At 40.5% G+C, this 11950-nt stretch overlaps 1 protein-coding gene across 1 annotated transcript; it reads left to right on the forward strand.

Annotated features, from left to right (window-relative positions):
* Positions 1 to 5192: 5192 nt before the first annotated feature.
* On the forward strand, positions 5193 to 6596 carry LOC138618271 (twist-related protein 2-like). The gene has a single exon (XM_069693889.1). The coding sequence runs from the start codon at positions 5654 to 5656 to the stop codon at positions 6293 to 6295; it is 642 nt and encodes a 213-aa protein (XP_069549990.1). The 5' UTR covers positions 5193 to 5653; the 3' UTR covers positions 6296 to 6596.
* The last annotated feature ends 5354 nt before the right edge of the window (positions 6597 to 11950 follow it).

The raw sequence follows: 11950 nt of genomic DNA on the forward strand, positions 1-11950 counted from the left end.
AGTGAAGAAGTGGAGACGCAGTTCTTTACAGTCTCTTCACAGCAGTCGAGCATCGCCATCTGCTGGACACCAGTGAAGTTTGGTTTTTTTATGTTTGATATCCGACAAACATTCACTCTTGATCCGGCGGCGTGTTGTTACGCAGCTTCACCGAGAGCTGGCAGTAAGAGGACGGCTCGCTAACCTCGCTCTTGCTTGACTGTCAATAAATCGGCGTTTGAATGACAAACAAACAAACAAACAAATAAATAAAACAAAAAAAAACTATATAATTTTCAATACCTCCGTCTGAATTTTGATTGGTTGAAATGATGTAAATTGGTCTCATGTAGCACATCTGTATTGATAGCTAATGTGCATTTAATTTAATTTAGATAAATATTTGAATAGATGATGGTTTTTTTTAACTCAACTTTATTGAACTTTTTTTAAATTATTATTCCAACATAGAACATGGAACATTTTAAAACGTGACATTTCCTGACAAAGTTGAATAAAATATTTTTTTTTTTCATAGACTCCAAACTGATGCCAAATTGTGCACTGGACAGATAAGACACACCTATATTGACATCTGGTGCTTCCTCAATTTTATATTATGGAAAAATCTGTATTTTTCTGCCATAGCTTCCAGGTCCATGTGACCCAGTGAACAACTGCCAAACTGTGTCACTATACTGGACAAATAAAACACACCAAATGAGACGTGCTTCTTAAATTTTGTATGAATATTTCCAGGGGAAAAAAATCTTTAATAGGAAGTACATTTTTGGAAAACGCTGTGTGTTGTTTTGTTTTTTTTAAATAGGGCATGTGTGTCCAAAACTGGTTCAGAGAACGCAGAGCCATAATTATTAAGTTTCACTTGGATAAGTACCCAGAAGAAGAACACAGGACCAGGAGTTTAAGGAGTAAAGGGATTTCTTGTGAGGAGTGGTTGCGGTGGTTTGAGTTTACTGTTGCCTCATTGGTTTATTCATGTTTTAAGTAAGTATAGGCTATTTGTACTTCAAAATGAAACCAAAACAATGAGCTAGAACAAGCTAAAATAGTGTGAAACAGAAGGGAACCTGCAGGGTTGGGTGATTTCGCAATGTTTTTTTGTGTGTTTTTTTTTTACATTTAGAACTGTTGCCAACCGTGTTTAGACCACAAACTATAATTGTTACTCGAAAATGGAACAAGACAACACAGTAGGAAAATGTACAATACATTTGTCTAGCCACGAGAAGAAACTATACTGATCACACACTGTGTAATCCAATTCAAGCCCTGCAACAAATATGAACTTGTACTTGAGTAAAATTTGACATATTTTGGATGTTAGATAAACAATCTACCAAGTTGTTCAAATACAGGGCAATTTTATAGCTGTCACGTGGAGAATGAGATTCACTTTTGTTTCTGTTTAAATGCATGCCACATTGTTACCCCATGAATTTTCAAGCATGTGTGTGCCAGCTGTGTGTGTATATACAAGCTCTGCATGTGATAACATTCTCCCATTTCTCTTGGTGGAAATATTTATGCTAAGTCCTCATTTGAGCATGCAGTTCAAACAGACAAGGTCCGGCGTTCTTCCCCCTCTTTCCAGACACAGTCGGCCTCCGGGGGGCCTTCCCATACAAGACGAAGCATTGTGAACATGATCTCCTCCTCCTCACTACCTTGCCCCAATAAATGTGTGTTTATATCAAGAGCTGATATCCATTTTCCAGCACTCTTATGGCTCGCAGGTATTTATTTTTTAGCAAGCAAGGAATAGTTTCAGTGGAGCTGTGATATGTAAATAGCATTGATCCATCACAGGTGTCCCTTCACCCACAGAGACGACGGATTCTTTAAGGAGAACATGAAAAGGATTCGGCCACTTTGACAGCGGTCTCTGCTCAGGAGTGTTTATGGACACTAATTTCAACAACAATTGAAAGCATTGTGTAGAGTTTGATTGTTACATTAACTCAGACATCCTGATGTAAATACTTCTAGTCATTCAACACCGGACTGATTGTTTTAGTATTAATTTGATCAGTATGACCACATGCCTACTTATGTCATATAACGTTTGAGAAACTGTTACTCTCTTCAAACTACAGATTTTCAAAATTCATGCGGCCCTTACAATTTCTTTGTATTCATAATGACTAACATGATGATGTGAAATCGTTCAGCTCATTGTTGTGGTTTTCTGTCTTTTAAAAAATTTTCTGTGGAAAAAGGTCTGATAAACACATTATAATTAAGTCCAGCAGACAAAATTAGAAGTGAATTTAGTTCTCATGCAACATGAGAATCCACAGCTTACCAGGACAGGGGGAGGTTACGGTACCTAAGCAGGCAGGCATAAACTCACTTCAGCTAGAAGACTTTTAAAAGCAAAGGCTGACAATCTGTCAGGCAGCATATGGAAACGGCTGATATAAATGATGAGGGAATGACTGGGAAAGGGGAACAGGTGAATCCGTGGGTGTGAAGTTAAAAAAAAAAAAAAAAAAAAAAACCTACAAATCAAGTCTTATTTAAATCCATATTTACATGGACAAGCAGTCTTCTTCCTCTCATTTGGTAGCATATTTCTGCAGCCTGCAGAAATTTGCATCAGTATTAAATTACTGCATGCTCATTTGCATGCACGTGATACAAACACAAATACAGAATGTGTACTTTAGACCTATTAACAAATTGGAAGGTGTGGCTGAGATGTCACATGAAGGGGACCTATATCTGTTTATTTAACCATTATTTATAGAGTTAAGTTGAAGAGAGTTAAATTTAGTTTCAGGAGACAGAAGAAAACCAGGTCGAAAGAAATGTAAGGCCGCTCCGACAAACTCCTATGAACAGTTAAATTGGTCAGCACGGCAGATGCTGCAGGTGCATGCGTGCAGTGGAAAGAGGAGTGGCTGGTTGGAACATGAGGGAAATGAATGACTCCCCTGCACCATGCTCTGTCCTGGGCCCCTATATTGTGAGTTGTCATGGTTACAAAACAGAAAGATACGACTGCAGTTGTAACACCAGGCAGCAGCTGCAGTTAAGGTCACTGCATTGGTCAGGTGGGCTGTGTACCTGTTGGATCAGTGCAAGCTCTTCAAGTTACTGACAAATGCAGATGGGCATTTGATGGTGCAGTGGTTAGCACTGTCACCTCACAGCAAAAAAGGTTCTGGATTCGAATCCGGTCCTGGGCCTTTCTGTGCGGAGTTTGCATGTTCTCCCTGTGCTTGCGTGGGTTCTCTCCGGGTTCTCCGGCTTCCTCCCATCATCCAAAAACATGCACCTCAGATCAGGTTACCTGGCGCCGCGCTAGTGGCAGCCTGTTGCAGCATCTCCCCCCTGCTGTAGCGAGGAAATTTCGTCTCGGGGATTAATAAAGTGTATAAAATCAAAATAAATAAATAAAAATGTCTTTGTAAACAAAATTATGTCAAATCAAAAACAACTGAATCTTGAATCTATCCTTAGATTTGGTCACCACCTTCTCTTTGACTAGCATCTTTTTTTCCATTCAGTGTTGCAGCATCAAAGCTCCACGCGTCTGTATCAAGCACAAAGACTAGAGAAGCAATAGAGAAGCACAACCTCTTGTTAGTAGCATCTAAGTCTATAATGGGTTTACAATGGCAGACGACCACAACTCCGTTACACTGTAGATACACGTGGACACTGTGTGGAGGCTTGTCCCATTAGATTTGTACAGGTTATAGAAGGAGGAGGACATGAGGATGAAGACATCACTGACTCTGGCAACTTTTCTTTGAAAATGTGTTTGAATACTGGTTATATAAACACATATGAGAACAAATTGTTGTGGCAGAAAGCAACACAGTAAGGCAGAGCAGTGGTGTGTGCATCAGAGAGGTGAAATCATCTGTGGTTAGACAATAGGGGCTTCTATTCTGATGGTGGACTCGAGCCACCTTTCAGTTGACTGTGGAGAGACTTTGAGATGTTCCAGATCTGTGTCTAAACTGTTCCTGTCAAGAACCAGTTTGATAGAAAGTGTTCTCATCACAGAGAAGCATCTCAAATCTGACACGCAAAACGCTAACAATAGACTCTTCTCTTGTGGGGGTGTGGCTGTGGGCCATGCTGGAGGCTCACCCAGAAAATCTGGAGAGCGAAGCCCACGTTGGACCCGGACCAAGGTGTGATCTTGTTGTAGCTGCAGTGGATGAAGTAACAAAACATCCCACTGACCTCCCCCTGATTCACAGCACTCATTCCTTCCTTAATGCTGTGATTATACCTCAGTGCTGCAGTGCTGACTGAATGCCAGCTCTTTCCTCCCTCCAGATCTGAGTTTAGAAACTACAGCCAAGTTACTGCCAGTAAAATAAAACACAGTCTTTGTTGTTTCACAAACAATAACCCTTTGAGAAAATTCTTTTACTATTAGTTAATTTTTCTAAATTAATGAATGACACTTTTTTTTTTGGTCTTTTATTACTTGCCTATACTGATGACATCTTATTGTCTTATAGTTTCCCTATCATGGTAAAAGGACTGTTATTGTATTTTCACATTTATTTTTGCAAGTATCATAAACAGCCATTTCTATTCATCATTTATCTATAATGATTGCAGACTTGCCTCCGTTATATAATAATATTCTTCTTTTTTTTTTTACCCAACAGAAAATAAACCATAAAAAAAAAAATCATTTCCCTCAAATTCTCAAACAATTACTCCATCTGCCTGGAATGTTATATGTTGAAAAAAATGATTTCACAATTTTTCTAGCAGAAAGAACAAGCATGTGGCAGAAAAACAGTAGATGAACTTTGTCCAACTTTCAAATCAAAAACAAACATTTGTGGAGTTTTTTTATTTATTTTTTTATTCACAGTCTTTTTTTGTTTTCCTTCCTCTGAACATTATTGAAAGCAACCGATGGCGGTGCTGAACTGTGGAGAGGAGAAGACATGACATAGAATCAGGCAGAAAGAGGGGGGGATGGTAGGAACTGGCTTTGGAAGAAATCTGGAACCCATAAACTTGGGCAACTTCTGGGAGAAGGAGCAAAACGTCACAACGGTTCGATTTGGTTGGCTGTACGACGCACCTTTGTCTCCGCCTCATCCCCTTTTGATCGGACCAATCACTTAAAATCCGTTCTTCCTGTTGTCTTAACCTCAACTGCCAAGAAAAAACAGCCGTTCGGACCAATCAGTGAGTCAGATGGGTGGGCAGCTGAAAGCGTCACCGTTCCCCCCCTTTAAAAAGTCCGATTCAGGTTGCTGTTGTTTCACATGCTGCTTCAGGAGGGGAACATGAAAACAGTCCGGTTTGCTGGTTTGTCGTACAAACACTGACAGAGACATCTTTGACAGGTTTCCATGTGTGGATGAAGAAAAACAGTGGCAATCCAAAACCGAGTGCTGGATAGTCATCCATTTTTGCTTGGCATGTTTGGACGTAATAATGTAAAAAGTTGGTTGAAGAAGAAGAAGAAGACGAACACAGCAGAAGGTCAGAGAACCGCACGACGGAGCAGAGGGAGTTCCTGAAGACAAACACATCAGAGGAAAGCTGTGTGAGAAGGAGAGGGGGAGTAGAGAGGCACAGATTGTAGGAAACTGGAGAAATTCAGAGGAGTGAAGGACACAGTCACGCAAAGAAGAGAAAAGACAGAAAAAAAACGTGGCCAAGCATGAGAGAGGAGGAGCAGTGTGCTGATGACCACCCTGAGGGAGGGGTGGCTTCCAGCGAGGAGAACACGGGAAGACCGCTTTCTAATGCCTGTCCCGTCGTTGTAGCAACACCGGGGGTCACCAGGCGCAAACGGCAGATGGGCTCACTAATGGAGGACCACCTTACCACAGTTACCACATCAGCAGACGACGGCAAGGGCAAGCCGGGGGATGACATCCAGATCTACACCACAACCGGACCTAAAAAACACAAGACGAGTCCTCAGCATCGGCCACCTTCCTCAGGCCCGTCCCTTTCTCCTGTCCCTGGTCCTAGTCCCGGAAGTCTCTCAACCCTTGAGGACCCACACGGCCAGCGGGTCATTGCCAACATCCGAGAGCGCCAACGGACACAATCTCTAAACGATGCTTTCGCATCACTTCGCAAAATAATCCCAACGCTCCCTTCTGACAAACTGAGCAAGATTCAGACTCTCAAGTTGGCATCACGCTACATTGACTTTCTGTACCAGGTTCTGCAGAGTGACGAGATGGACTCGAAGCTTGCTGGATGTAACTACCTGGCCCATGAGAGACTGAGCTACGCCTTCTCTGTCTGGAGGATGGAGGGGGCCTGGTCAACCATGTCTGCTGGTCACTAGCCCTGAAATATACAATGAATTCCTCATGACAGGGACATATTATTTACTTGGTTGGCTGAGGAGATGTCTGAACTGTGTCTGCTCACCAATGGACTCACACTATTTCACTCCTCAGTTAAGGCCATTTGTTTGCCTCAATGGAAAAGACTAGACGAGAAGAGATGTTGATAATTTTATATGAGCAATTGGATGCAGCTGATTTTCAAGCCACCACTGCCTCACGAAAGTCGTAGTTTTCGTTGTCATTAAGCCACATATCAGATGTAACTATGGATATTTGGATTCCATTGTTTTGCTTTGTCAAAACCAGATATTACTGCTCATGGTTGCCAATGGTAGCAATCAAAAAATGCATACCAACAGGGACATTGTGCTCAAGGTATGACTGCTTTTACTATACGTGTATTGTGTTTACATCGATCAGAACGGAGGCCAGGACAGGTGACAGACAAAAACAGCCGGTCTTCTTTCAACATTCATTCTGTTCATCAACCTGATGGTTAACTTTGCCTCCACATGACAGCCCGGCTCACTGCGCCGGAGCCCTCTGACCCTTCAGCTTTCTCAGGTTTTGAAGCGTGACAGCTGGTTTCCTCCTCAACATCACCACCCTTGTTTTTATCATCTTAACCAAGATCAGTATTGTAGTCATCAATACCATCGTCACGATCAGAGGTATGCACACTTTTAACCACTTTTAAACGTTACATGTAGTGTTTTTAATTAAGTTTATTTCTGCCGTGGGATAGCGCGTGTGTAAGATTTTGTATGATATATAAACAACTATAGAGGAAGAAGGAAAGTCAGAGCTGGAAAGACAAAATTGGATGTTTCGGCAGATATTGGACCTTTGACTTTTCCATACCCTTTCAAAACCCAATTTTCCAAGACTGACATTTTATGAATCCCTGACCACCTCTGAACCCAAAACGACAGTGGAAAAAGTAGCCGTGGGCAGCCGTCATCCTGCCTTAAGTTTCTCCCCTTCATGCCAAAACCAAGCCCCTTTTGTTTCTTCGAGTGCCAAAAAAACTCTCCTCTTGAAATTCTTTCCTCTCATTCTGGCCCAAATTTGCTTGCGTTGCACGAAACCGTGATACAGCTACAGCGAGCTGACGAGGAGGCGTAATGAAAACAAACGGTCTCTAAAAGCCATGAATCATGCGTGTCACCATCAAAGGGGAGGCTGATGTGGCTCCCCGCTGGGCTCCCATAAACCACTGGGAGTGATGGAGGAGGTGAGAGCTGATTTATACACACAAATGTGCACATATGCATAGGTGTAGCGCTGCGCACGAACCCACTCTCCACATGTATTGGGTACTAGTTTTTTTTCATAAGTCAACACCATTACCAAATGATATACCGTTTTCTTGTATTCTTGATTTTTGTTTTACAAGGAAGAGAACTAACACCATGTAAATAACATCACCTGCGCTGGGGTCCACATGCTGTTGAGTTCCAGTACATGTCCATGACAAACCATTTCTTCCTTCATTGCCAAAATGCACGAAGACCAGCAACCTATCATTAGAGTGTCCCAGGGAGGTGGCTAATGTTTCCAGCTCCTGTGAAGACTTATGAAGGTTTTCACTGAGCCCCACAGTCAGCACAGTGTGGTCTGCGAAGGCTAAACTTCACTGACATGTTAGAAGACACTTGACATTTGAAAAGAATTCAGTTCTGGGCCAACAAAGAGAAAAAAAAAAAACAGCCCCTCTGCATTTTCTATATAAATTGAGGGAAGCAAGAGTGCCTTAATCGGGCAAGGGACATTTTTATTCTGTTTTTTTAAAGAAAGATAACATTTTTAATGGCTTCTCTACCTCCTGTGGCACTTTAGAAAATGTGTAATTCAAATTTTAGTCAGTGCCTCTTTAATGGCCTTGTTACTTGAATGCAGAAATTGGGAATTATTTTAAATTGTCCGACATTCTTGTTGAAACACATTAAAATGTGCCTACTTTGACCCCCATGACCTCTCAATGAATATATGTGGTTGCCGCAGTAACATGTCTGCTTTCCGTCTTTCCAGCTGCTGTGTAAAGTGACTGCGATCTCTGCTCTCTCTTTAATCATATTGACTTTGATTCAAAAAGAAAACTTTCGATAACACACTTTTGAATAAAAATTACTATTTAAGAATGTATTAAAGACAACTTGATCAGGATGCACGTGACATAGCGAAAGAGGATTAACTAAACCAACAGAGAGATCTTGTTTATTAAGAAGAAATTAACAATACAAGTCGAGTTGGAAGAGGATTTGTGTTGTTTTCTTTCCATACTATGGCAATGTATATCAAAGCTGTTACTGTAGGAGACTCTGTTGTCAAAGCAAGACTTCAATCTTGGACAGAGATTGGTCAGACTTTGTTTTCTATGAGCATTTACTTGAATTACATAGAGTGTGATGCTTTACAAAAATGAGTGGCACTGATGCAGTATGACTGATTATGAATACCACAGGCAGAACAATCCCTGGACAATAAGATGCCGATACATACTGCGCACATATTTGTCTGAAAAATAAAACTATCTTGAACCCTTTTCTGGACGTTGTTATTGTTGTTTTTGCTAAAACTGGATGATGAATGCTGCAAAGATTTATGCTGCCACCACACCCTCTTTGTCTCCTGTTTCTCTTGTTAAACTGTCTCTCTTGTTTTCCCTTCCTCCCTCCTTCCCCTGCGCTCTCTCTCTCTCTCTCTCTCTCTCTCTCTGTTTTCTTTAACGAGGTCTGTGTGCCTTTGCCTGGTCAGTCAGGAACAGTTAATTCCTCCAAGAAGAACATGTTAATGTGCAATTAAGGGCTGTGGGAATATTTATAGCCTGTTTGGGCCTAAACTATAAGTTGTAGCTGTATCTTTTCAGTTATGCAGCTGGGCCCTGCAGGTTTCCTTGGTTGTATCGGACTTAAGCAAGAGTAAAATCCCCAAAGCTTTGATACATGACACTGCATTGGTACTTTAACTTTAAGTAAACACACTGTAAAACAATACTCCATTACCATAAAATGAAATGAAAATGTTACTAGTAAACTACACTAATAATTATCAACACTCAAGTGGGATCAGGCACTAATCAGGCACAGATACTTAAAAAAATAAAAGTACTAAATATGAAATTATGTTTTATGAGTAATTATTGATAAATTAATGTGAGAGAATTTTACTGTTGTTGGTTGCAGAAGGGAAGTTAATTTTTTGACAAGTTCTGTGGAGGAAATCATATTTTATAAACAACTAATTTGTTTTGTATGGAGAAAATTAAAATCCTTTAAAGTGACCAGACACTAAAGCTATTGGATGAGTGTAGTGCAGTAAAAAGTACAAATATTTCCCTAACATTTTTTTTTGAAGTAACATTAAGTGACTTGAGTACGGCACAGTACCTCAAGTATTTGAGGAAATGCACTCGGATACATTCCACTACTGTAAACTGGCCATATTTCATGATGTCAAGTTATACAAAATAAATGTGTTTGGCAGTGACTCAACTGATTTACACTTCATTATTATAAGACCTCATACATGGAAATAAAAACATGAGCTTTGGTCTGCCAATGTCTGTCTGGTGAAACACCGTAGGTCCCTGGTACGTTTTTAAAACTGACGACACAAGATTACTAAAGTCAAATTAGTAGCAGTCGAAATAGAGGTTTGGATCCTAATTTCTTGACGATTTATAGAAACAAACAGAAACGGATAGATTTTGACATTGATATGGCTTAAATATGTTTATGATCACCCTCAGTGCTTAGCTGCAACTTTAATTGATTTTAACTTGGGTGAACTTGTAATCTGATATACTGAACATGTCAAGAAATAAGTAGGATGAACAATGATATAAACAATACTGTATACAGCTCAAAGGTTCAGTCCACAAATTCTTTGCATGAGGTTCTTGAAAACATTTCACCTCTTATCCAAAAGGCCTCGACTATTCTCTCCACCTCTTTATTAAACGTCCTCCACTCACACCGGAGGAGTTTGCCTGTTCTGTGGGCTCAGGTTTTCAGCAGGTGTCTTCTCAGGGTGGATGATGAGCTGCACTGATCACTAAAGATTTTACAGCTGGGGTCAGTGCCACATTAATGTCATGTGGTGTGGCTAGGAAAGATGAATATGATATTACACACCATCATGATGGTGTGTCCATTTAATATTACTTTATAAAAAATTAACTAAAGGTATATAGCTAAAGCCAGTAAGTAATTAAATGGCAAAAAAAAACATAGAAATTACCCAAATAGGTGTCCCTTGAATCCATAGTTAATCATCATCAAACAGGATCTTTGTGTTGTTGGTGTTATGCTTAAAAAGCACTGTTCAATGACATTGTAGCACAACATTTGGGTCCAACGGCGTGGAATGAAGTCTGAGGTGAGGCAGCCGTATTTGATGGCTTTGTGTTACAACCCAGCCTACAGGGAAACCCTGGCACAATGAGTCACCAGCGCTGCCCCCACCACCAGCGCTGCCCAGAAACACCAGCGCCCCAGGGGAAAGCCAGACTTAGACCTGTGAGCTTAGAGGCTGAAAACAATCAGCTCCCTGGAACACACTCATGAGGACACTCAGGTCAATTAAATGAGGTCACCTGCAGCCATGCTTTTGGCACCAATTTTTAAGAGCTTCTTCTAACTCAGCCTGTTAGGAGCTACATTTAACCTCAAACGATTCCTGTACAATTTACTGTACAGCTGGAATTATATAAATGTACAGTTTCTTGTAAAAAAGTTAAAGTAGATGAGCAAATAACCGTCTCCTACAGGCAAGACAATGACTGTCACTTGAACTGTCAGATATTGCTTAATACATTTAATTTTTGTTGTTCGTTGTACAGTTGACAATAATATCAGATCTCAAGTGTAAAATATTCATTGAACTAACAATTATATTGGATTCTGCACACGTTAGCTTGAAAATAGGCTGTAAATAAGCTGACTTGAGTATCTGTAAATCACATCCTATCACTCAGCAGTTGTACTCATTTTGATCATGTAACTCTTAGGCAACAACTTTTTAGCTTTATAAAGGCAATATATTATAATTTCCTTTTATCCCTTTATACTTTCCCAATTCAATGAAATATTTACCAGACTGTTGTCCACATGTCTCTCACTTTACCCTCCAGAGGTCCCCTGTGTGTCTCCTCCTTTCTCCTGTCTCTCTCTCCCTAAAATTGCTCCCTTGCCTGCCTCACCCACCGCACCTGCTCCCAGTTCCCCAATCAGCTGCAGCTGTCACTTAACAATCACCCAGCCAGCCAATCACTGCCCTTCAGTCTCTCCAAGTTACCAGTTTATAAAGTAAAAATCATCACTACGTCAAGTGGTTATCTTTGACTGTTTTCTCTTATGTTTTGGACTCTGCCTTTCCCCTCGTGTTTTTTTCCCCCTTATGGCCTGAACTCTGTTTGCAACATTTAGTTTTAAGTAAAGTTTTTTTTTGTCTTGAATCCTTATGTCTGAGTTGTGTGTTTGGGTCCTTCCTCCTGCTCTCTTGTGACAAAAACAGAATAAAAGTATTGTAACTAATGTCAGTGTAACATTAACTTATATCCCGAATACACTATATGCAAAGAGCTACTTTTGTATAAATGATGTTTGGACAAAAAGGAAACATAAAAACATAAACAAACAAACTGATAC

The sequence above is a fragment of the Brachyistius frenatus genome, unplaced genomic scaffold, assembly GCF_029030835.1.
Source record: "Brachyistius frenatus isolate BFR_SWC_R1_liver_20210118 unplaced genomic scaffold, ASM2903083v1 Contig_16, whole genome shotgun sequence".
Classification (NCBI taxonomy): domain Eukaryota; kingdom Metazoa; phylum Chordata; class Actinopteri; family Embiotocidae; genus Brachyistius; species Brachyistius frenatus.